This window comes from Centroberyx affinis, unplaced genomic scaffold (genome assembly GCF_046629955.1).
Source record: "Centroberyx affinis isolate AG114_WGS23_722 - 3 ecotype Tasmania unplaced genomic scaffold, CSIRO-AGI_Caff_v1 ptg003590l_1, whole genome shotgun sequence".
NCBI classification, from domain to species: Eukaryota; Metazoa; Chordata; class Actinopteri; order Beryciformes; family Berycidae; genus Centroberyx; species Centroberyx affinis.
In genome coordinates this window covers 60,001-86,678 of record NW_027281515.1, presented here as the reverse complement: position 1 = coordinate 86,678, position 26,678 = coordinate 60,001, and the positions used below count along the sequence as shown (strand labels likewise).

The 26,678-nt window shown below is 43.1% G+C and overlaps 1 protein-coding gene across 1 annotated transcript in view; it reads left to right on the top strand.

The window, feature by feature from the left end:
• Positions 1–26,678, top strand: part of klhdc8b (kelch domain containing 8B) — a 96,117-nt gene that overhangs the window by 57,607 nt on the left and 11,832 nt on the right. The window contains exon 3 of the mRNA XM_071540272.1: positions 3,877–4,101. Within this exon, the coding sequence (XP_071396373.1) occupies positions 3,877–4,101 (225 nt within the window). The remainder of the gene's footprint in view (positions 1–3,876; positions 4,102–26,678) is intronic.

The window sequence follows — 26,678 nt, the reverse complement described above, 5'->3', positions numbered from 1 at the left end:
CCTGTGGCCTTGTGGGTGTAGTTGGTCCAGTCTATCTTACATACACAGTGTCCCTTTTTTCACTTTCGCTCTCTCCACACACACACACACACCTACCGTGCGTCTAGGGACAGGAGAGTGTTGTAGTGTGGTGACCGTAAGTCTTTCAGCGCTGTGACCCTGTCTACCTGACATTTTTTAGAGCGATGAAAGGTTGGACAGATGGAGAGACCGAAATGTGTCTCTCAGGTCCGGGGAGGTGCCTCAGAGTCTCCGTACAGTATTGATCAGAGGGAGAGAGATGGAGAGATGGAGAGAGAGAGAGAGAGAGAGAGAGAGAGAGGAGGGAAAGAAAAAGTAAGACTGTTTTCTGTTACCAGTTTCACCTTCTGTCTCACACCGGTGAGTCACCAGTGAGAGGAAACGACACCTTGCTGATGACCTGAGGAATGACGCTGAATTTCAGCTTGAAAAAAACAATTAACTCCTTCAATAAATGGGCAGCGACAGTGTTTTCACTCATTTCTTTGGACGTGAAATGAACTCCCATTGCTTTTACTTACTGGAGAACAGTGTATCTTTAGTGGTGACCTCAATTCCAACCAGTGAAACCATCACTTTGATTTTTAAACTATCCTAAAAAAATAAAAACACTTTTTGTACAAGGTCCCCCATTTCAGGGCGCCGAAGTACTGCGAGCAACTTCCTGCACAACTATTACTAGATCTCTGTACTGTTGTGCTTCTGTATTCCCGGGGGCAGCGGGGAGCAGCCAACGATGCACTTTGAGTGCATAACTTTTGAAAGCGTTTTTTTTTTTTTTTTAAATGGAGAGTTTGGCAGCCTGTACCCCTCTAAAGATGGCTGGGAGGGATTGTGGAAAAACAGAGGAAAAAGTGTTCCGGTTGTGCTGGATGTGATCACAGGCAGAGATACAGTACATGAGGTTCCTAGTTTGATTCCTAGTGTATAATTTGTTCTTAATATTTGAGAAGCACTTGATTTAATTTGAGCCATTGCCAGAGTTAATTTCAGCAGTGTTCTGCTGGGACACTGTGGATGCAGTTTTAAATGAAGTTCCTCAAGTATTTCAGATACAGACTCCCCTCCTTTGAGACTAACTGCAAAACGGTTTTGAAGAATTGCAGAGTCTTCAAACTTCCTACAGTAAGTTTGACAAAAGAGAAAATGAGAAAAGGTCGATACTGTAATGCAAGAAAAAGTGAGGTGCATTTGCCCCCCGTATGAAACATCCATAACTTTCCCCACTTTGCAGCCTAGTAGCATAGCGAGCTAATTCATCTCAGTGTGGCTGGAACTAATGATGCCTGGCAAGTGGGACAGAGAGGGATAGTCTGAACTGCGCCCATGGACACACACACACACACACACACACACACACACACAGGCACTGAATCACTTTACAACACATTACTCAGAGCTGTGAGCGATGTGCAAACAGGATAATGTGATATTATTCATGCTGTTTGTTTTGTAGCTGGAGATGCAGGTCACTGTCTCTGTCCCCCTCTCTCTCGTCTCTCTCTCTCCCTCAGTCATATCATGTGACTGTAATGCTGTTCACCTGTCTGGAAAGTCGACTCTACTTTCTAAATGTCTGCATGCGGCAATCTTCAGCTGCTGTATTTGGATCAATGGGTGCCTGAACCTTCATTGATGTAAATGCTGCGTGCTTCCAGGCAATAGCAGACTAACAAAGTATATTGGCATATGGTATCACAGCCTGTCTCGTAGGACTGATCAAAACAGCCAGACTGTAACATAACTAGTCAGGCTGCCGTGTGTGTGTGTGTGTGTGTGTGTGTGTGTGTGTGTGTGTGTGTTTGACTGAAGGATTTTGTGCCAGTGCCAATGTTAGCAATCAGCAGAAGTGCAGCAGAAAAGAGGCTGTCGGAAAGTCAAGGAGGATCAAAACCTGTTCTTTCAAATGTGTCACTTGCATATGCACACACACACACACACACACACACACACACACACACACTGCTTACTTTATTGGGTAAGCATCCCGTAGCATGCTCTTGGATGCAAGGGATGTTAAAGGTATACTGTGTGTAGACTGAAAATAAGTTACATAAGTTACTTTTAATATCTGGTTGGCATTGCTGAGGAGAAACAGACTAGGACCTAGGGGAGGGAGAGAGAGGGAGGAAGAGAGAGAGAGAGAGAGAGAGAGAGAGAGAGAGAGAGAGAGAGAGAGAGAAGCATGAACATAGCAAACATTATGGATACTACACATAATCCTCTTTCAGTCATTACTCACAAGAGAATTCATAAAGGAATAAAACAGAATTAATATCGGATATCCTTATGATATTCCAGTGGTATCTGTCATAGAAGCCCCCCATTTTACATACAAAGTTCAGGTTTACATAACATTTTTGACCATGCTTTATTCTGTAATACCCTCAAGAGCCAAAATTTAGAGTCTGATTTTTTGACTGATTGAATGTTAGTTTGGGCTTTTATAGCCAGATGAGTGTTATTTCATTGTTATACTATCAGTTACACTGACTGAAAATGGCACCACATCTTTTACAGTAAAATAACACTTTACTGTCACTGTGTCCTCAATCTGTTATTCACACTGTCAATGGTGACCAGCATCACATTTTTTTAATAACATCATAAGCAGTCATCAAAAGTTGTCAGTCTGTTTTCTTGCTATGGAGAGTTATATTCATCCTCTCAGATCTAGTGTGAACTATCCAAGATCAGATGTGAATATGCAGTGTTTCTATTTCAGTGTGTTTTTTCCCTTTAATGGGGATATCCATTCCTGCTGTAATCAACAGGCCTTTTAGCTCCAAATCTCTTTCTCTCTCTCCCACTGAAGTCCCTCCCACTCAGCGTGACCCCGTGTCTCGCTGCAGCTATCGATCTCCACGCCCCGCTGCCCACTCCAGCTGGCCCTCTCTCGCTCTCTCCTCGCACTCCTCCACACCTTCTATCGCTTTCTCATTTCCCTTCCCTCTGTATCTTCTGCACAATTCCTCTCGCTCTCTTTAATCTTTTTCATTTTTTTTGTCTGCCTCATCTTCTCTTATACTCCCGTTGCTCTTTTCCCTCCATTTCTCCCTCTCCCCTCTGCTCATGTATCATCCCTTCCCCTTTAACCTCGTACTGTCCCTCTCGTATTGACCGGCGTCGCCCTCCTCCACAAGCTCCTCTCCCGTTCTCCTTTTCTCCACCTTTCACATCCTCTCTGCCCTCTATATCTTCTACCTCAGCGTCTTTCCTCTCCCTCGTAGCTGAGCATTACAAGGTTGAGTTACAATCTGCAAAAGTAAACAACTTGTAGCTGTCTTAGGGGAGCAGTCTTCCGCAGGACTGGCAGAGTCTTTCCAGGTCCACGCGGTTGCCAAGCTTTGACTTTATTGTCAAGGACACAGGATGACAGACGAAGGGAGTTAGGGAGAAGAAAAAATGAAAAGACAGGGATAATGGAGGGCAACGATAAGCAATGTCAGACAGCAAATCTGTATCTATATCATTGGCTATCTTCACATGCCCTCATATCCCCTTTACAATAACCTAGATACACTCTATTTCTGAGAATCCTGGACAAGGTAGATCAGATATTCCAATATTATCCGGGATACTGCCATAATTTTGTAAACTTGTTATCCATTGGTTTTTGCAGTCCGCACAAGGTCTGTGTAGTTTTAACAAGCTTACCTCACAAGCTGAGAACACAGATAGGCAGAAATTCTGTTTATTCTGCAGGTTATTAAAGGTGCATACAATCCTGAATAAGACCTAAACTGGGATATGAGCCAGTATCCGGATTACTGTTGACATTACCGTGGCAGCCATTGCTTCATCGAGATCATGTTTCCTGAGCCTGAACCTGAATCTCCCCCCCGCCTCTTCCAGGTGGCCGTCAGGGAAAGATGCCGGTGACGGCGTTGGAGGCCTTCGACCTGGAGGTGAAGAGCTGGACGCGTTACCCCTGCATCCCGAGCCGGAGGGCCTTCTCCTGCTGCGCCGCCACCGAGCGCAGCTTCTTCAGCCTGGGGGGCCTCCAGCAGCCGGGCCCTCACAACTTCTACTCCAGACCCCACTTCGTCAGCACCGTGGAGGAGTACGATCTGGATCAAGGTAAGCGGTAACTTTAACCCTTATTGAGGCAGGACTGACCACAAGGTGAGTTTAATCTTAGGGTGTTAGTTATTTTGAACCCTGGAGTGGTTCCCCCCTTAGTTCGGTTCACTTATTGTATATGAGAACGCAGCAGACAAAAAACAATCGTGCCAAGACTTTGTTATAAAGTTGGTTTCTCATATGATTCCAAACCCTGGAGCGCTTTATTTGGAGGGAAAACATGATCCGACCGTGATCCGACCGAACTACAGGAAGCAGCTGTGGCTTTTGTTGCTAAATTATGGCTCCCTTGAAACTTTGTCATGAGAAACATAACCCAACCAATGCATAAATACAATGTGAGTAATAACTTGTCTCCTGATTTGGACAAAGCGAACAGATTAGAGGTTTGAAAATGCCCTTAGCAGCTGTGAAACCATCAGAGATTTTGACCTTAATACCTTATTCACACGTTTTTCTTTAAGGCTGCATTTTGCCAGCATGACCCAGAACAGAATGAATATTCACCTTGAGAACAGAATGATTTAGACTATGATACGCTTTAGTTGGCCTCTATTAGTTTGCCACTTTAACACAAATAGCCAAAGCCGCACAACTTCTGCTCCAAATCCCATTTTATAAGCACCATGGAGAGGAACAAACAGAACAGAGTGTGCCTCCATTATATAGCAGGCTATAATTAGGTTTTGTCAATAACAAGTACAAGACAATGATCTTTAGCAGGGGTGTGGAGGGGGAGGGGGGAGGAGGTGATTTGAAAGGGGAATTGTGTCCCCCTTGTTGCTATGGATTTTAAGTTACAAAAATAAGGGAAAATTATGGTTTAACCCTTATTTTACTTGGCACGTTGGCTGCTTAACAACATTGTTATTTATAGCAGTGGCTGTAGGAGGAGTTGCTCGAGAGAAAATTCGAACAGTCTCAGTAGGAAGCCCAGAGTGATCACAGACTTTTACTCAGCTGCTGTACAGGACCTGTAGGGGGTCAAGCACCTTGGTCAAGGAGGATAGTTGATCACTTGAACGGTAAAGGAGGGGCAGAGCTGAACAGGGTGTTACCATATCCAGTAACTATGTACCAGGGCATTGATTGGCTTGTTACAGAGGTGAGGCGGGGTTTCTGGTGATATACCTCATGTCCGTTCAATTTATCCAAGATGAAGTACTCTGCTAGTACCAACATCCCTATGAACCATCTTACAGCGATGAAAAAAAAAAAATGAAAACATGAACTCCTGGGGAGAAATTGCTGAAATTCTGCAATCCAATACTGTAGAATGCACCAGAAAGTGAAAAAAAATCAGAAAGGGGACCAAAAGCAGTACATGCTCAGTGCACACAGATGCAATCATAAGGTACAGTACTAGAAATGACTGGCGTGTGCAGGAGACATATGGGAATGCATTAGGGTCCTCAATCACCTACCAGCCATCTAGAGCAAATGGTATGAGGTTTAGTCTCTCTCTCTGACCTCTCTTCACGCTCGGTTTCATCTCATTTCACACATCATAGCATGTTTCATCCTGCGGTAATCTTAATCTTAAATTAAGGACTGGTGTAATATTATCCTCATCACTTGTGTCTGGCTCTTATGGCAGCTCACACCTGGCACCCCGATCCCTTTCCTCTGCCATTTATTGTCATTAGCAAGGTAAAACGTCAAGAGCCTTCTATGATTTTCTTACCCTGAAATGTTGGGCAGACTGAATCATTTTGACAAAATAATATATTTTTACAGCCCCTATCAAAGCACCACTTTAGTTCAATTAGCTTTAACAGTGAGCAAAGCCATTAAAACAGAAGTAGTAGAATATAAAAAAACAATTAAGTGCAGGAAAGCCATAAACCTATAAAACAACCTGATTTTATTCGAGTTTTTAAAGTACCAGTACCTCATATGATACAAATAAGAGCAGATAAATTTAGAAATGGCCTACACACATTAATAGTAATGTGTGGGCATGCAGCAGTATGCACACTTCAAGGTGAGTGTGCAGAAGTGTGAAGTGTGCATGATGGGTGCACCTCGGCTCAGCCTACTCAAGGCTTCCTTTGCAGAAATCAAAGCGGAGAACATTTCCACTTGCTGAACAGCGGCTGACACACATTGTCTCAGTGTATTTTTTCAGCTTCATAGATGGAATCCATATTCAGCCTCTCAAAGGCAACATGCTCTCCCGGCTGACAGATTCACCTGTGTGTACAGTCAGGCAAAGACGTGCCCGGAAGCAATTAAAAATGTGATTGGTTGAAAATACCACTATTAAAACTACAATGATTCATAAAGTCTGAGAGAGAGAGAGAGAGAGAGAGAGTAACATTGTAACACTGTACTAATAATAGTGTCATAATTTGTAGAATTATAATACTAGTACAATTCTTATTTGATTTATTTTACTGTAATGTATCAGTAATGTATCCACTGTTTACTTTGTTGTTAGATCCTTTTGTTGATTGTCCTGAGACACTTTGGCAATTTTGTTGCTATGACATTCATGCCAATAAAGCAAATTGAATTGAATTGAGAGAGAGAGAGAGAGAGAGAGCAGCGTCAACATAGCAAACAGTATGGATACTAAACATAATCCTCTTTCGGTCATTACTCACAGCTCGGTGTAATGAGTTGTAAAGGGATTCAGCTTGAGTGAAAGACTTGCAGAGACAGAGGAAAACAAAGTTGGGACTTGGAGAAAAAAAACGGAGCAAAAGCAAGGAAAACAAAGAGAGAGAGAGCTAACTCTGTTCACGACCCACAATGCCCGGAGAGCCAGAGAAACACTTGAGCCCCTATAGAGGAGTAGAGAGAGAGAGAGAGGGTGGGGGAGAGAGAGAGAGATGTACCAATTTTCACACACACACACACACACACACACACACACATGCACACACACACACACTGCTGTGTCTTCCGGCTATGGTGGAGCCAAGTGAAGGCGGGCGATTAGATATTCTACAGCTGAACTCTAGATGATTCACCTTCTCATCGATGGATTAGTGGATTAAACCTCAAAGAGACACAAGGCAGCTACCTCCGAATCCAGGTTCTCTGTGTGTGTGTGTGTGTGTGTGTGTGTGAGCAGATCTTTGCAGATGGGAACTGTTAGGATTGTGCAGTTGCTCACACGTGAAACGATCCCCCTCTGTGAGTGTCAAATATGTGTGGTGCGTGTGTGTGTGTGTGTGTGTATGTGTGTAAAAAGGGAATCTATCCTCCATCCGTATTAACAATGCGTCCTTTCACGCCAGCCTGTGCCTGCCAGCCTGTGATAGAAGACATTTTATTTACTCCCTTGCCGCTCTGAATCCTTCCTCTCGGGTTTCATTTGCTCGGCTTTGAGCGATATGAGCTTATTCTCAACTATCTGGGCTTAGACTTGAAAGCTATCGAAGTGAAAAGAGCAGTGCTTGTTTTGTGGTTTGCATGTGTGTGTGTGTGTGTGTGTGTGTGTGTGTGTGCAGGTTGTAGTGTGGGTGTGCTTGAATTGAGTCCTTTCATATGTGTGTTCTATTTGTCTTGCCTGTTCTAGCTGTGTGTGTGCTTACATTTTCAGCTTTCACCGACGTGTGTGTGTGTGTGTGTGTGTTTGTCACCGGGCATGTCTGCCTGTCTTGTGTGTGTGTGTGTGTGTGTGTGTGTGTGTGTGTGTTCCCGCTTCGCTCGGTGTGTATCTAATTTGCCGATGCGTGCCCGGCGCCTTGTCCTCTATCTGTGTTCCTGCTTGGGATTTTGTGGTTTGCGTTTTATCTCCTCCGCTCCCTTCTCTCATTTCCGTTCCTTTCAGCGCGTCTGCCGGCGTACTGGAGGGGTGGGGGTGGGGGGGGGTTAAAACGGGCTTGGTGGCGGCGGCCCTGTGATTGGCACGCAGAGATAATAGATCACGGGAGCGGAGAGAGAGAGAGAGAGAGAGAGAGCCAAACGTCAAAGCCACGACAACAGCAACGACGACGGCGACGTATTGATATTCATTATGCTCCCGAGGCGCCGGACGCCATGCCGCGCCCCCCCCCCCCCCCCCCCCCGCTCCTGTGTAGGACCCTCAGAAGTGGAGATTGCAGATAGAGCGAGTGAATAGAGAAGTAGAAGGAGAATGTGAGAGGGTGCGAGAGAGAGAGAGAGAGATAGATAGAAAAAAAGCCTGTAAGCAATATTCAGGCGGATTTAGATAAAAAAGTCGTCACGATTCAACGGGTCCCGGAGAGTCGTGTCAACCTTTTTGCCGACTTTCCTTTCTATTTCTCAAGAGGGGGGGGGGGGGGGACGAATGAGAGAATGGAGAGAGAGCTCTTGTGTGATTGTACATCTTTTTTATTGAAGCTATAACCCACTGGGCCTTGGCCAATACCAGGGTGTAACCTGTTTGTTTTTTGGGAATTTTTTTTTTACCAGTCACCCAAAATGTGTTAATCAAGGCGATTTGCATTTAAATGTTCCCACATCATCATTGAAAGAGCTTGATTGCTATGTGTGTATGTGTGTGAGAGAGAGAGAGAGAGAGAGACAGAAAGATATCGCTTAGATTTTAAGAAACAGAAAGACGGGGGGAGACGTGGAAATGTAGTCAGACCGAGACAGAGAGAGAGCAGAATTCCCTACTTAACCCGCTGCTTGAGTAACCTGGCTTTGGGTCGACAACTGTAAATGTCACAACTGAGCCCATGCTCTGATTAAGAAAATCCCGGTCAAGATGCCTGGCTTACTCCGATATTAAATTGCCATGGAAACATCTGCCCGCTTTCATTTTTCGGTTTTCGCTGTCTGCATAACCTCGCGTGACATTATGGGTCCGTTCTGATGTGGCGGCAAGTACTTACTTACTTGGGATCATCATTTCTTTCCCCTGCTGTTAGAAGTAACCTGCTGCTCGGTGAAAGAGAGGAGCTGCAGCCCAACCTTTTCATAACTTTTTTTTTTTAGCTGGCGTCTGTGGGTGGGAAACCGCAGGTAGACAGGAATATTCTGTTAACTGGTTTATTCATGGTGACAGGGAGACTCAGTCGCAGGGTATCAAAAGGTTTATGTAAACAGTTTAACCTGAATGAGGCTGCGTTCACATTTCCACGCTCTGTTGGTTTGATGAGACTGGGAGTCATTCCAATGGAGGATGTTTTGACAGACCGTAATGGATTAGCGCCCCTAGTGGCCGTCAGCCCCACTGATTACGGATACTTTGGATTTTCTCTAACACTGGTGTACGGGATAGCAAACTGTAAACAATATGTAACAATGTAAGTTAAGAGAACATATTTTTGGTCTATTTCTGTGCGTATGCGCGGCCAATATAACGGTCTATAAAAAACTATGTACACACTTTTGTGAAGCCCGTTTACACAAAGTGGTCTATTAAAACATGCATAATTATTTTGGTGAAGTGTTGAAATGGAAGTCCCTGGAATGTTTAACCTTTGAACCCATGGGTTACTTCACCCGCCCCCACCCCCAGAATCCCAGTAACGCCTCCTAAAAGGATAAGCAGAAAAAAAAGGCACTATCTGAAAAACAGCTGCATTGCAGTTTCCAAAATATAGCCACAAAGCATTTGATTGATGATGAGAAATACAGGTTAAGTGCTACACTGTGTCAAAGAAAGAGTGTGAGTGGAGTTGAGGGTAAAAATTGAGGTGCTCTTCAAGGATGGGTAGAAAGATCAATGAATAGGCTAAAAGAAAACACTTCTCAGTAAGCTGGACAGGCTTAGTGTTTTATAGCTGCAAAGCACTTTACAAAGGATGAAATAAACACAAAAAAATCAAGAGTAAGAGCAGAACGCAAACATGGAGATGGATCAATAAGAGAGAAAGGCTGTCTATAATTTCATAGAAACTGTCACTGAAAGGAGTTCTAGGTAATGTTTTGGTGATTGTGTATAGGCAATGTCTTCCAATTACACCTACATCTGCTTGAAAATATGTGGCGGTTTACTGCTCTACAGTACTGACAGTTATGCACTGTGTGTGTGTGTGTGTGTGTATGTATCTACACAAGACCAAGGCATGAGGGATGTTAGAGATGTCTGATGTGTACGATGGGGGCAGTGTGTGTGATTTTGACATGTGTGCTTGCGTGCTTCCACACATGTGACTGGCTGCGCATGTGACTGAGTGGGTGAGAACATGTATGAGGTGTATTTTTAGGCTGGAGGTAATATACCAGCCTCATGCATACTGATTCCGCACTCAGTCCAGCCTCTGGGTTTCATAACATCTGAGATTATGACATGGTTTCACTGGAAAAACGAAAACAGAATGAGAAAATAACGAGAGAGCCACCGCTGTTTTGGTCGTGTGGGATTTACTCAATATTTTCACCCCTCAATATGTTTTTTTTTTTCTCCAGCTCAGTATACATTTGTGTGAGTTCTATTGTATCTCATTACCTACAGAGGTTATTCAGCTGAAGTTTGAGATAAGGAAGCCAAATTTTTGGAATTGGCTCCGGTGCTTGTGGGCCCCGCTTGGCCCCGCTGCTCAGCCGAGGGCCGAGAGCAGCGGTGTCCGGTGCCTGTGCTGAGAAAGGGGACCGAGCTAATTGACCCTCTGCTCAGTGTGAACCCTCAGCCTCTAATTCTGTTGCTGTGCGCACATCTGCTCAGTCCACACAGGCCTGGAGAGATAGCTAGAGAGAAAGATAAAAGGAAAAAGTGATCTAAAACATGGGAGAAAAATGCAGATTTGGCCAAAAATTACATATGTATCATTTGAAAAATGTGATTGATAACACACAATAAACACATAAAGGTTTGTAGGTAACAAATCAAATCCCTCCATCATATTCCCTCTCCTCTGCCCACTATAACTGCTATAAATATCCCTTCTATTTCTCTCCTTAATTCTTATTTTATTTATTTTCCTAGCACTTACATGTTCATTCTGTGGTGACAGGAATATAGTCAGTATTTATTGTATAGTATTGGTTGCTTATAACTTCTGTGATCAAGGAATTGAAGCTTATACTGTTGCACTCATAAATTGCCCTGGATGAGAGAATCAGCATAAATGGCTAAAATGTAAATGTAAAATGATTACACTTTTGCTGAGATAATGAATGATGAATTTCAGGCAATGTGATTAAAAGTAAGCTTGGGCTTATTTCATGAATATTGCAATATTTCGTGGAGATCGCTATATCAAATATAGCCCCCCGAATATTACATTTTGGATTTTGCCTAAGCCTAATTAAGAGGGATACATTTTGGAAAACATCAGATCACATATCTGAGTAAATTTAACCTGTGTATTAAGCAGTGAGAAAGTGTTGCAAGTACACAATAATAGGCTGTAAATACATTTTTTTTGTGTACACTTTGTACTGATATTGAACTCCTCTTTTTTCTCCAAATGCCCTTAAGTGCTGATTGGTTTTGTAGTGAATTAAATGGGTTGTATATACTCTTTTTTTCTTTCACTCCACCTCTCTCTCTGTCTGATTCTTTTTCTCTTTTTGTGACGTGCTAATCGCAGACTGAATGTCTGCGGTTACACCATACAACTCCATCCGGCTTAATGATATCCAGTCCACATCTTTCTCATCTGAACTAGGAGTGTCAGGTCGCCGGGTTGATTTGATATTTTCCGTCTGAAAGCTTGAAAGTCAGGCGGGGTCACTGAGACGAAACTTCTCCGAAAAAGTTAATATGGATTTTAGAGTTCACACGGGCGATAAAGTCTTAACTCCACCTGCCTGCGAACCTGCTTCCCGGAGACGGGGTGTCAATCAAGCGCACCCCTCCTAAGGGGTTTGGGAGGCAGAGCTTTGATCTGCCAACAGATTTCTTGTACTGGGAACGTTATGTCAACCCACTCACTGCATCTTTTTTCATCTTTCTCATCTAACTACCTATATGTTTCTTTCTTTCTTTCTTTCTTTCTTAGTTTCTTTCTTTCTTTCTTCATATACATACATAAAAGCTCTAAGACTGGGCACAGACTAGAGGATTATCGAGCCGATTAACACCATGTTTGGCCGTCCTGACAGTCGGCAGAGGAACTGATGTGAGACTTGTTTGGGTCTGATGGCCAGCCAAGATTATCTGGCAGTGTGAGGAGTTTACAGATTCAATCTTAAAGACCCTGATCGTCTTGCAGACTGATCTGAGCCGCTCCGATCATATCAAACATGTTTGATATTTACAACTCGATGTCTGGACGGGTCCTGGAGTGTGTGGGGATCACAGATTCATTCCAAGAGTGGAGGCCAGCAATAGCCAATGAGAGCCCAGTTTACAGAGAGGTGAGGCAGAAGAGTTCTATTCAAAAGTTATATTAACAATAGTAATTAGTGATAATAATACCTTATAATACCTGTACCATCTCACCTCCAGCTCTTTTTAGTCTCTCTTTTAGTCTTCATGTTCATTGCGTTAAAGAGTAACTAAACCCCAAACCCAAATCTGTGGTGAAGCCTGACATCTAATGGTGAAAAGTAAGGTACTGAACTGACCTTCTGCTATTGGCTGGTCTTTGGTGCCAGGTGATGTCATCCTCTGTAGAGTACAACAGGTGGTGACGTCACCTGGCACCAAAGATCAGCCAATAACAGAAGGCCAGTTCAGTTTTCACCATTAGATGTCAAGCTTCACCAAAGATTTTGGTTTGGGGTTTAGTTACTCTTTAATGTGCATATTAACACATATTGATTCACGCGGGATTGTGCGAGTTCCCGTGAGATTACGAGCCGTGACATCAGTCATGCATCAGGAGTCAGCAGGATAATCTGTTATATCGTTAAGTGTGTGATGCCCCATCCTTTAATCATCTAGTGTGAGCAGATTTACAACTGAGAGACAAAAAAAAATGTGTGTGAAGCAATGCATTGTGTCCTCAGCCTAACCCGTTGCCTTTTCCTTTCAGCTTTTAGCTTCCTTGTCCTCTCCTCCTCCTCCTCCTCCTCCTCCTCTCCCTCTCACCTCCTCATCCTACTCCCCTGGCCTCTCACTTTTTACACTCTCCCCTCCTTCTCTCGCTCCCGTCTCATCAGTCTCTTTCACAACCTCTTCTTAACCGCTTTCCTCTCTGGCCGCCCGTCTTTCACACTCCCTTCCCTTTGGTGTACACCTACTCACATTTTTGCAGGTCACGATCCAAGCACCAATCCCAAGAATCAGGGGCAGGCCAGAAATAGCCGACCGCAAAAAAACCCCACAACACTGTGGAGATTCTCCTCTAGAGACCGAGTCTAGGTTCAAATCACATTTATTGCAGTCAATTCGGGAAGGCGTTTTTCCTCAAAATTCAAGTATCGAAGACTTTGTTCCACATGCAACCTATTGATAAATGAGAATCAATACACACTCATGAATAAATAAAGAGTAATTCATACGTTTAATGTATTGATTTGAAAATGGCTTAAGCCCAGCCCTGCTAGAAGCAGCTTTTTGTTTCTAACATCTTGGTCCTTTGAGTCAGAACAATTCTCCTCCTAACTTCCACTGAGCAAAGCGGAAGACAAGTTTTGCCTCCAATTATTTACAGTGTGAAAAAAAAGATAAAAAGCAGAGTGAAAAATGTCATCTCTCCCTCCTTCGACCCCAAATTTCAGATGAAAGACGTTCCCTTCTTTCCTTCATTACCAAACCCAACAGTTGTTAAGGGACAGCTTTATGGGTCCACATGAAACCAAGCCCGCCACTAAGAATTCACTTGATTACTTTAAAACTTAAAGCTAATCTGAACCCATTGGGAAATGAATTTTGTTTGAACCAGTGAGATGCTTAGATGAGTAAAATACATTGAAACATCTCAAAAGCACGCTATTGGCTCTTCAGTCATCAGGAAGGAAAATGAAACAACTACATTCAATTAAAGCTGCACCAGGCAAGGTTTTGATATAAAAACCCAGCTGGTATTGAAGTTAAAACACTTTTCAAACAGTTGCCTCTCACTGCCATTTGGAGCTGACAACGTGCAAAGTTTCCTAGTGCAGCTTTAATAGAATCTACAGTATATTCACATTGCCACATATTTCATTATGGCCATTCAATTGTCCAGCAAGCTTGGATAGTAATAACTTCATAGTAATAATAGTCATTTTTAATATAGAGTTATAATTCATTTGTTTGGCACTTTACAAGTTTGCAAAGTGCTTCACAATCAAACGAGACAGATTAAGGTTACACAAGAAACAAAGAGGACAGCAGGAAAAACAAAGAAATAATAGTGGAAAGAAAAACATTATTACATAACAGCACATCTGTAGAAATACGTCTTAAGAGGTGATTTAAAAATATATTCAAGGTTCTGCTCTATTCTCCTCATTTACTGACTAGGAAAGTAAATCTACACTAACCCTTAAATCTAAACTGTCTTTTTCATGAACCGATCTGCTACCCACTGTGATTATTTATATCTGATTCTCCATGTATCCGCTCCCCACGCATGTCTACACTGATTAGTGGACGATTACAGAATAATCAGCTCAGCGTTTTGTTAGTATTTTTCATTAGGGGCGGCTGCTGATGAGGAGGGGAGCCTGGATCGCGAAAATGCCAAAGAAAAACAAACCCGTTCAAATTTGGCGTCGCTCTTTTGTTTACCTCGTTCGATCTCTGCCTCCCACTTTCAACCGCGTCCGCTCTGTCTCTCTCTCTATCGATGGCGAATAATGGGTTTCATTTCCGAAAGTGGCTTTCCAGGTAATTGTTGGTGGGTGGAGATGGAACCGGGGGTGGGGGGGTGGGGGGTCCGTGCAACAGGCCATCATGATGATTTTTTTTTTTCCCCCCCCATCCCACATGCTCCATTCAACGCACGGCACAGCGGCAAACAGGCACTGGAGGCATATCAGCACACAAATTAACACTTGCGTATCATTCGCTTTATGCTAATTGCGTTTGTGCATAATTAGCCGGTCTTCCCACTGGCGGCTGCTATAGACAACTGTAATTACGTTAAGTATGCGGATGTGGCGCCGCAGCATAGCCGCTCCATATCTGCGTGTGATTAAAAGAGCGGCTTACCGTACAAACCATTACCGACGAGGATGTGCTGTCGTAAGAAGCCTTTAAATAGACCCTAGGGAGCGCTGGTAATGGCGGTGTGTGTGTGTGTGTGTGTGTGTGTGTGTGTGTTTTTGTATACGTGCGTGCATGTGTATGTGTGTGTGTAGGATGACCTTTTAGGTACACAGTAAGTCCAGAGAGAGAAATGTTCTTGCTCACACAGCCATGACACAATCCTCCCCCCCCCCCCCCCCGGTATTCCAATGGAGAATTCCCAGCAGCGGTCAAATGTGTCTGAGTGTCTCGGCGGGAGATGAGCGAGGCTGGAGCGGGGAGGAGCGGAAGGTGGAAAATAGAAAATAGATTCATTATGTAGAACTCTGTGTTTTTTGCCGAGGAGCCTAGAAACGGAAACACGCGGCACCATAGGAGGTACACATGTGTTCTGTGGTGGAGGACAAGACCGCTCCCGAACTGAAAGGTCAGAGGTTCAAATCCGGCATCAGCCAATGCAGTGTGTCCTGTTGAAGCGTCCATTAGCAAATGAAGGAACACTGTAGGTTGAAATACAGACAATGTACTTTGAAGTAATAAATGTCCTGTGTATCTTGAAGAACACTGCCACTACCAGAGTTAAGGGTTTGTTTTCCACTGTTAAAAATGTATGCACTATTGCAGGCTTGGGCGATATCCAAAATGTATCACGATGCTGTCCCGCCAAAATGTATACAATATTATTATAGGGATCTTACTATCCAAGCAAAAACAATGGCCATTCGGTGTCATTCGCTCATTCCTGCCATTTCCAGGAATATTCGATACCACCGAAAATATTGTGATATTCAACATTATCGAATATCGGTCCAGGCCTACACTGTTGTGACCATGTATTGTAAGGTAATGCCAGGTGTGAATGCTGTGTGTTCCCCCCAAAGAAAGCCTATAAATGCCTATTTCCATCCTAATTCCGCTCTGTTTCTCTGTGTTTGAACTCGCGTACCAGACAACCAATGCAACAAACCCCAAGATACAAGTTCTGGACGGTTAGGGAGCCTAATCAAGACTTGACATATGTAATACGGGTTCTTCCACTCGAGCACGGCGGCAGAAAATCACACAGGGAGCAGACCGGTGAGCCTAAAAATCCACCGACTGCAGTTGGTGCACGAAAAGCTTATTTCTGTGATTTATGCGGTGTTCTTTTTTTTTATTACTCGCAATGTAGATTGACATGGCTCTTTAAGCACTGAATAGCTTTTGTGACCCTAACACAATGAATCCCATTTTAATATAAGTGCAAATAAAGATAAGGCATTTTTTTCCTCTCACTTCATGAAACATTGACTCTACATCTGACAGCAGCACTATGCCTCCTCTCTGTCCATTTAACCGCTGACAAAGACAGAAATACTTGCATTACTCAAGACTTTTTCTCCGATTTTTATTCTTTTTTTTTTTTATTCTTTTCCTTAAGTGCGCGATACTTCATTCAAACGGCGACCTTGAGTTATCGACCGCAGGACTCTCAGATGTACTGGAATCAGCTTTGTTCCAGTATGAGACTATGAGGCAAAAGAGAGAGCGGTAAAGAGCAGAAAGAGAGAGAGAGAGAGAGAGAGAGAGAGAGAGAGAGAGAGAGGTTGTCTCGTCTGTCAGACGAGGTCACGGCTGCGTCGAGAGGTTTGAGAAACACTTCACACGCCCCGCTGCCCTAAACACGCACATTCAAAGACAAAGGGGAAAAAGAGCACACACACACACACACACACACACACATACCATTGCCTTTAACACACACCCTCTCAATTTCCCTTTAAGTAGAATTCCCTCTCCTCTTGAGATGACCGTGTCAGGGTGAAGTGATTTGTCCTTGAGGTGTCTGCGCTCTCTTTACGTCAGACCATCTATCTTCCTTCAGTCTCTTCTGAGCTTGACCAACACCGTCAGAGGGAACGTGGTCACTCCCAGCTTCTCACTCTCTCTATGAGCCTGTAGCTGTATCCCACATAGCTCTCTTTCTCTTTCACCCGATCTATCTCTGTAACATGAACTCATAGCAGACACACCCGGACATACATGCGAACACTTCCCTGTTCTCTGTTGCTGTAACATTGTGGAGGAAAACTCAGGAGGAGAGAGTGGCAGTTTGACAGGTTTATTCAATCTGCAGGAGCCAAGGAACTCCAAATCTGGATGATTACACAGAGTTTTATAGTGTTGAATATTCATGATTATGTTAATACAGAGAGAAGATAATATACAGAGAGAAGATAATAAAGCTATTGGTCAAAAAATATAAGGTCATATGAACAAGACTGAATAACCAATGATAATTATAGTTGTAGCACTTTAAGGAGATGTGTAATAAGAGGTGAGCACCTTCTTCTAGAACAGTGGTTCTCAACGTAGGGTCCGGGGACCACCAGGGGTCCTTGAGTGGGTTCCAGGGGGGTGATGAATTGTTAAACTTCAGCATGATTTCATTTACAAGAAGTTAGGGGATGTAGAAGAGTGACTATTTTGATCATAGTTTCACTGTTATCTCTCTAAAATAGATTTACCATGACATTATTATTATTTAGATAAATCTAAATCATATCTGAGAATAAAATATTCTCAGATTTGGGTCCAAGAGACAAAATTTCATCAAATGGGGGTCCGTGGCTCTAATGTGGACTAAATTAGGGGTCCTTGATACGAAAAAGGTTGAGAATCACTGGTCTAGAAGACAAGAAGTTATTATGTTGTCAGTGTTATCTATGAGATTTGGGCATTTGCATATTCCAGGCTCACAGTTCTGTGAGAAACACACAAGATGTTACTTAAGAGTTTCATCTTATAATGGTGAAGCAGATTCAATATTCATGAGTTTTAGGCACTTAATGTGTAAATATAGGTCAAAGGTTACATATTAAGTGAGCATATAGGAATATTGCTTAGTACTTTTTCATTTCTTCCTCATGCACAGACACACAAACACACATGCAAGAGCAGGCGAGCAAAATCTTGCCTTATGCAGACACACACACACTCCACACCTTACACAAACACACACATTATAGGCACACACCTAGAAAAAGTCAGATTTCTCTCTTACTCAGTCATGCTCTGCCTCTCATTTCTCACATGCGCCCACATGTGCGAACACACCCCTGTACGCACACACACACACACACACACACACACGCTGAGAGGCTAATGGACACGGGCCCCAGTCTCAACTGGCCCCCGTGGGCTAAGTTTCACAGACGGCTGGCTCCGACAGTAATTGAGCCGATGGCGGGCTTTATCCACACTGTGACGGCCTCGCTGTGAGGCGGGAGAGTGTGTGAGCTGGTGACAGAAAGGCAGAGAGACTGGCAGAGTGAGAGGTAGAAGAGTGACTGTGTATGTGATTGACCTCAATTAAGACAGGCAGGGAAATGAGTGTGCATATATGTGTGTCGGATATACTGTGTGGAGTATAGGAGGAGAGAGAGTGGAAGAGAATGGCAAAAAAGAGGGAAACAGACAGATTTATATTGTCATTATTTCTCATTGCAGACCTTGGTGGCCTGAAAACAGCAGCTGTCATTGTCATACTGGTAATTCTGCCAGCAGTAGACCTGATATTATCCCACGATAGCTCGGACTATCGCATAAATTTGTCCGGCCCCCACGCCGATTACATCTCTCTCTGTTAATGGAGTGTCTGCAGAATAATTATGGTGCATTTCAGTGGTGCTCTCCCTCGCCTGAGAGAGACAGCGGAGGTGCTGGGTGATGGTTCCAAACCTGTCAGGCGCTGTCAAAGCTTCAGAACCGGAGACCGCTCTCTGTCTCTCTCTCTCTCTGCATTGCCTTTGTCATGTTTGCACTCTCTCTTCTCTGTCTCCTCCTCGCTACAACACATTTTCAGGAAGGGGAGAAGCCCAGAGATGATGTGATTTTTCAGGTGTATTTTTGTCTTGTTTTCAGGAGTTCTTATCCATATCTTAGCAGGTATTGCCATTTTCTCATCTATTTCTTTTTCTTCACCGTTCTTTCCATCCAACATCATTTTCTCTTCATCATATCTTTCTCTTTTGCGCTCCCTCACTATGCTACGCTATATAGATGTGTGAGATAGGTAGATGAGAGGTAGAACTCGATGTGTGAAACTCTCTTAATGAAGGAACGGAGCACTCTCGGAGACCTGGGGCCTCATTTAAGAAATATAATCTTTGACTTAAACCTTAAACCTTCAAAGAATATGATTAAAAATCATTTAAAAGCATTTGGGGGTGTTGGTGGCACAATTGGCCCTGGGCTTTGTGGTCATGTCACCCTCCTCCCTCCTGTCTCACTCCCATCTCAAAAATGCCCCCATAATCTTTAAAATCATTCGTGTGGTATTCATACAGAGGATAATGATAGAAATGTCTTTTTTCTTTTCATAAATCACAGAAAGGAGTTTAGGCAGTGGCAGGTTTCATCTAAAAACCTGGTGAAACTCAAGAAGTAGTTTCCCGCTGAGGTCGTAAGCAGAAAAACTGTGTGTAAAGGGCTTTTACAAATGACGCTGCTTAGCTCTATTACACACGCTGTAAATGTCACAGCATACAGGGATTATATGGGAATGAATGGGCAAGGCAATGGTTCTGCCTGCAGGGCAGAGCAGGGAAGCAGTGAGCGTTATAACCAGTTTCTCTGGTCAGAGAAACTCTGACCCTGCCTGGTGTCATGGCCTGATTCAGTAGCCTTGGCAGTCGGGTCCTCAGCTGTTGGGCAACAGTAGCTGTAAACAGCTGATTGCATTTCTAAACATACGACTTGGACATCACAACAGAATTCAGTAGACATGATTTCTGCACTGTTTTTGACTGGGAGCTGAAATCTAATTGTGTCGTGCGATAATGTCAGCTTGCTAAAAACATGACATGGTAAAAAATCATATACCCCCCTCTCTTTTTTTCCTCTCTCTCAATAACTAGCCATGGCATAAAAACTAATAAAAGGGCAATATTCATAAAAGCTCTAAAATAAGTAGGCTAGGTCTGTGAAAAGTTTTCCTTTTGGTATAAATAAGGAAGATCAAGTTCGAGTTCAATTTATCACAAGCGTGTCTCACAGGATCACCAAGGAGACGATGTAAGAATAGATCAGATACCTTACTTTGAGATTCTCTGTGAAAACAGGCCCAAGGTTCTAAACATGACTCATATGATTTATTTTCAATTATATCACCTTATAGCATCAGCAGTTGACTAATCTAGTAGGCTATAGCACAGATACATATTTTACATTGCTTCTATTGGTTTTCTGGATTATAATACCTGGGGTCTCCATGTAAAATCTGACCATTTCCAGCACTGGTCACAGTGACATTTGGAAACAAATTTATGTTATCAGACTTTTCCCTTTCATTTCTAATGTTATTATCTTGCCCAGTTGTTATATATTTAGCCATTATTTGTGCCCAGCCAATTCTCCAGTGGACCTCCATGATGGCACCAGTCATGGGTGCTGGGGGATTTACTGTATGACACAACTGCGAAGCCTCATTAGAGCTCCCTAATGCTCCATCTTCTCACACGCTCATTAATGTATTAAACCTACCTCTTACCACTTGCCAAAGTTCTCCTCATGTTATGTCTTGTTAGAGTCCACATACTAAAAGCTGCTCCCAAGGTTAATACATTTCTTAACACCTAGACATGACATTTCAAGGTCAGCGCTCTTCATTTTCGTTTTAGTCTGGTTAATATATTTATGCACTTTGGGAGAGGCTTTCGGCGTGTGAGTGTTTTGTATTCTGTCCAGCATCTGGTTAAAACTGGGATGAGCACGGTTCTTACTTCTTACTGTCTTGTCACAGTCACACCTTTCTTGTTCTCACCAGCCGACCTGAGCAAAGAGAATTTATAAGGGAGAGAGTCGAGAGGAATGGCCGTCCTTGGGAACATTTGTACTTTTTTCTTTTAGTTGAGAAGTGTCAGGATCCATGATACGGTTAAAGACAGAGACTCATTAGCAGACCCGGCTGACAACCCCACCTGTGTCCTCCAGGCTTCTTGCCCCCTTGCCGTCTTGGTCCTGCTGGATCAGTCTTAGCCGCAGTAATCGATTGGTCCAGGTCGGTCTGCCAGTGGGGCTGCAGTGGGGCTGAGCTGTGGCTTCCCTGACCCTCTCTGCTCATGTGGAGCTATCCATGGTGCTGATGGTGCTCACTCGCCTGCGTCTCTCCTCTTTGTTAACCGTGCAGCTTTGCGTCAACACACACTCACTCTGCACTCTGCACTGAGACCGAATACCGTTTTCAGCAAAGCGCAAATAATGTGCTTTAAACACATATTTGTTCCTTCTGATTTTTTTTGGGGATGTTTTAATAATACATATAACATATTCAACTGAAAACAACTTGAACTGGCTTTTCTCAATGAACTCAGAGGTTTGCTTGTGTCTCTTAGACCAGTGATTCTCAACCTTTTTCATATCAAGGACCCCTAATTTAGTCCACATTAGGGCCACGGACCCCCATTTGATGAGATTTTGTCTCTTGAACCCAAATCTGAGAATATCTTTATTCTTAGATATGATTTTGGCCGGAATTCCATGACTATGTGCATGGCAGGTAGAGAGATAACAGTGAAACTATGATCAAAACAGTCATTATTCTACATTCTCTAATTGTGTTAACTTCTTGTAAATGAAATAATGCTGAAGTTTAACAATTCATCAATTCGCTGTGGACCCCCTGGAAGCCCTTCAAGGACCCCTAATGGTCCCCGGACCCCACGTTGAGAACCACTGTCTTAGACCACACATACACACACACAGCTGCAAGAGAGAGAGAGAGAGAGAGATGCTTGTTTGTACACTTTTTGTTCGCTCTGGGAATAGTCTAATTATTTTGATTGCTAATTTAGCACTGATGAGGCGTTTGTTTTTTTTTACTTTCTCTTGTCCCGGCAGGTTTGACCTGCTGTGCTGATGGACTTGAGAGTGGGAGTTGGTTAGTCTGGAAGTAGATAAAGACTCTCTGTCCTTTGAGTCTGTTGAGTACAGCAGGATGTTGTGTCTCCCCATCGCTCCACACTACAGGTCTTCACAACATCCTGATGGCTATTTGCGTTATATATATCGCAGCACTTTGAAAATGAATGATGAATTTCACCATGGTTTCTTGACAAGATCATAAGTAAAAAATGACATCTCTCTGATATCTACAAATGAACATCCCAAAACATGCCAATTGTGAGTCCTTGAATTTCACTAAACAAGGCCTTGAAAGTTCATGAATTCAGTGTCTCTCAGTTAGGAGTGTGTGTGTGTGAGTGTGTCCAGTAATTCAGAGTGACAATGAGGAAATATATTTTTATTCATAGAATGTTTTTCAGTAATTGACTGTTTACTGTCCCCAAGCAGTGTCCATGCAGTTATAATTGTGCTTATGGTTGTGTTTATGAAAGTATGTTTATGGCTACATAACATCAAAGTTGTTGTTAAATACAGCTTTAAAAGCAAATGATCTGTTTTTAAACTTCTTTATTATTGCTAGGTCATTGTAAAATATCCAGTTTAATGATTTTTCTATTCTGGTTTTTCTCCAAATACAGAATACAAATAATAGCATCTCCACACACCCCTACTATACACACACAAACACACACACACACACACAGGAAGTTTTCTGAGTACTGCAGGGTGTGTTGTTTTTCCAGAGTGCTTTGCGCATCCCCTCTATCCTCATAAGACATGCGGATTAGTGTATTGATCCTTGCAATCGATAACAGAGTGCTATTAATCAAACCTGTAGTGCAGCTGCAGCCTCCAGCTGTATGTTCGTGTGTGTCTCTGTGTGTGTGTGTGTTTCTGGCTCTGTGAGTGGATGTGATTAGTGTCTATCTGTCTGTCTGGAGGCAAATCCGATAATAAACACACCTTATCAGACAGAAAGTTAAAAAAAAAACTGCACAGACATGGAGAGGGAGAGAGACTTTTTAAATGCTTTATGTTGCACCGCACATCACGTGAACCAGCAGATCCAGCAGAAAACCCGACCAGGGAGGAAGGAAGGGGGGAAGACAAAGGAAGAGAGAGAGAGACTATTGAAAGCTTTTTATAGCACCACATATCATGCAATCCAACACGGCATTAAAAAGAAGGAGAGTGGCAGGAGAGAGATAAAGAACAGGAACAAGAGCCTGCATTCATTTGCATTATGTTCACCGGTGGCTGCCTGACTAACTGAATGACTTACTGGCTCTATTTCCAAATCATACTAACGTGCAGCAGTCTGACTGTTTGAATGGCTGCTTGTCTGACAGCCTGTTGCAGTACACATCACTTCAACAGCTTGTATGCATTTATGTGTTTAGAGAAATTCACTTTGTCTGGCTTGCTGCCTGCTCGACTGACAGACTGCATTTCAGCAGCAGCCTACATGTATTTACATCATGTTGCTAGCTCGGTCATTAGTGTTGTCAGCCAGCAGATGCAGATGGGTCGGACCATATGGGGAAGACGCGGCCCCGTCTCACACGCCGCAGACCTCCATGTTACTCCGCTGGGCGTGTATAGGGCAAAACAAAACAAGCGCTCCTGACAGTAATCAACCACATTTTCCCGAACCCGGCATGATATTAAGATCATCGCTCTTCATTCTGCGGGCTGTTTTTCAGTGACGCTGAGACAGCCGGTGAAGTAGCGTAATATCTTAATCGAATTGCACTGCGTCGTCGGCCAGATTATGTGGAATTGCGTTTTCATAATGTGGATCATTTTTCAATTCGGCTCGGATTTGTACTTTTTTGACAAAGGGGATTTTCAAGGTGCATGAAGGCTACGCATTTTTGTAATGAGTTTATACGCAGACAAAGTACACCTAATAGCCTCAATAATATTCCATTATGAAGTTTTATCTTCGATAATTTCACATTATAAAGTTAGAAAAAGATTAGGGTTTTATAACTAGGTGGCACTAATTTCAAATGGTTTTGATTTTTTTGTTTAATTTATAATTGAACTTTCAGACATCTAGAGGTGAGGCTGTACACATGGTGCTGCTCAGAGTGTTCTCACTCTCTGAGCAGCCGAAGAAATGCAGCAACCGAGCTTAATGTTGGCCAACGCTTCTCTGATCCGACGGAATAAATGGACGTCTGCTTCCTGGTCTCTCGACTTTGCTTTGCGGGTTGTGAGCGCACAGAGCTGTTCTCTGCTTTATTTGTTAGATCTCTGCCCTAAAATATTCAATACATTTTTTTGGGCTATCAGAATGTGACCCGAGAGAGGCCCCGGCTGTCATTATCATCTCATTTCCTCGCCGATCTCTTCCCATTTCTACCTTGCGATGACATTTGGAAATAGGGGGGGGGGGGGGGGGGGGGGGGGGGGGATGTAGAGGAATATTGCTGTGTCCTCCCACTGGGCAGATGTAGTGTGTGTGTGTGTGTGTGTGAGAGAGAGAGAGAGGCAGAGAGAGAGGGAGAAAGTAAAACAGTTTTTGTATGCATTTATATGTCTGCATCTACCTGCATGCATGTATATAGGAATATATCTGTTTCCGTGTGTGCATGTGCATCTGCTGCATGCTTGCGTCTTAATGTGTGTGTGTGTGTGTGTGTGTGTGCGTGCCCGTGCCTCATATGCCTGTCTGAGTGTGTCTGGCTTATTGAGCAGGGTGATGGGCGCAGAGTGAAGTGCCTGTGTGTGTGTGTGTGTGTGAGAGAGAGAGTGAAAGAGGAGAAGGAAGAGGATTGATTCTGGGCTTTAAATAAACACACTCTCCTCTCCTCCAGCTGAGCCCAGCAGCAGACAGATATCTGCCCGACACGTCACTCAACTCACCGGCTCTCATGCAATATCGGACTGTGTGTGTGTGTGTGTGTCCTGTATATGTGTCTGTGTCTATGTGTGTGTGTGTGTGTGTGTGTGTGTGTGCGCGCCCCCCCAAGCAGTCGATCTGAACGTTGGACAAAGTAAATTATTGCTTGCTGGCCCATTTTCCCGCCTCCTCAATGTGTCTCAAAGCTATAGGTGTCACACACACACACACACACACACACACACACACACACACAGTTATTCCTCACACATAGCTATCAGTCGATCAGACAACGAGTGCAGAGGCTGAACTGAACGTGGAGATAGCCGCCCTACTGGGCCGAGACACACAACAAACACACGTCGCGGCAAATTTCAGCCAATTTATCAGAAGACGGCAACAGGAGGAGGAGGAGGAGGAGGCGAGAACAGGGGAAGTGAAAAAGCCCGTTTGAACACTTAACTCCTCCCTCCTCCCTCTTTTCCGTATCTCTTCCGGTATATTTGCATGTTATCTGGCCTTTCCCGTTTTTTTCCCGGGCCAATCTGCTCCAACCCGCTTATCTATTAGTGAGCTGCTGGTGGTTGTGTGCCTTCTCCTCCTCTGACTCCGCCGTTACTTTTCCACCATTCAGCAGCTCTGCCATTACCTCCCTGCAGCCGCCACCATACAGCAACTCTGAGCACATCTGTGTTATCTCGCTTCGAAAATATCCCTCTCCTCACTATGCCTCTCCTCTCCCCTCCTCTCCTCTCCGCTCTCTCATTATTTCCGACTTTCCCTCATGGGCTCTGTCTCGTTAACCCTCTCCTCTTGTTTTTCTTGCCTTCCTTCCCGCAAGTCTTTCATTAAGCTGTGTGAATAAGAGTTTAAAGGAAAATTAAAGGGTAACACTTTATAATAACCATCATTAATAAATGGTAAATTGATAGTTAATTAAACTTTAGTTAATAGTTATTTTACTGTTAACAAACAATGAAATGATCATTAATAATGTTTACTAATTATTAGTAATGCTATAATTTATGTTATTTTATCATTCGTTTGTAATAATAATATAAAATCATTTGTTTATAAATTATATATTGTATCATAGCTTTTTACCCTTTTTACCGTCTCTTATCAGCTATGATACAATATATAATTGATAAATGATTTTATATTACACAAACGAATGATAAAATAACAAATTATAGCATTACTAATAATTAGTAAACATTATTAATGATCATTTCATTGTTTGTTAACAGTAAAATAACTATTAACTAAAGTTTAATTAACTATCAATTTACCATTTATTAATGATGGTTATTATAAAGTGTTACCAATTAAAGTTCAGGAAGACGTCCCGATTGAAAACCCCGTTAAGTCAGCGCTCCACCGAGGCTCCTGCTCCGCCCGTTATGTAACTGAAGGGGTAACTGACGTGCCCGGCAGAGGCAGACTGTCTGTCGATCTAGCTATCCAGCTTTCTATCTTGTTTATTAATTATTCTTTCAGAACATCTTTGAAAATGCGACGATTTCTTGACTTAGCGAGAGGTTGCTTCTTCATCCCTTTATCCTCCTCCGTCCTAACGCCGAGTAACAAAAATGAGAAAATGTCATTTGCCGCCAAAATTGAATCTTGTCTTTTTTCCTTCCTTGGGCAGTGATGCAGAGCAAATTTAACAGCAGTGGGGAAATTACTGCAAACAGGAAAGTGTCAGCAATATGCACAAGTGTAAAGGCACAGAGGATATGAGTAAAATAGCCTCTACCTCTCTTACAAGTTTGGCAGCGTTTTTTGTTGAACTACAAGAAACTTTTTTTAAAATTTTTTTTTTAATTAGATTTCACTCTTGTTAAACTTGCC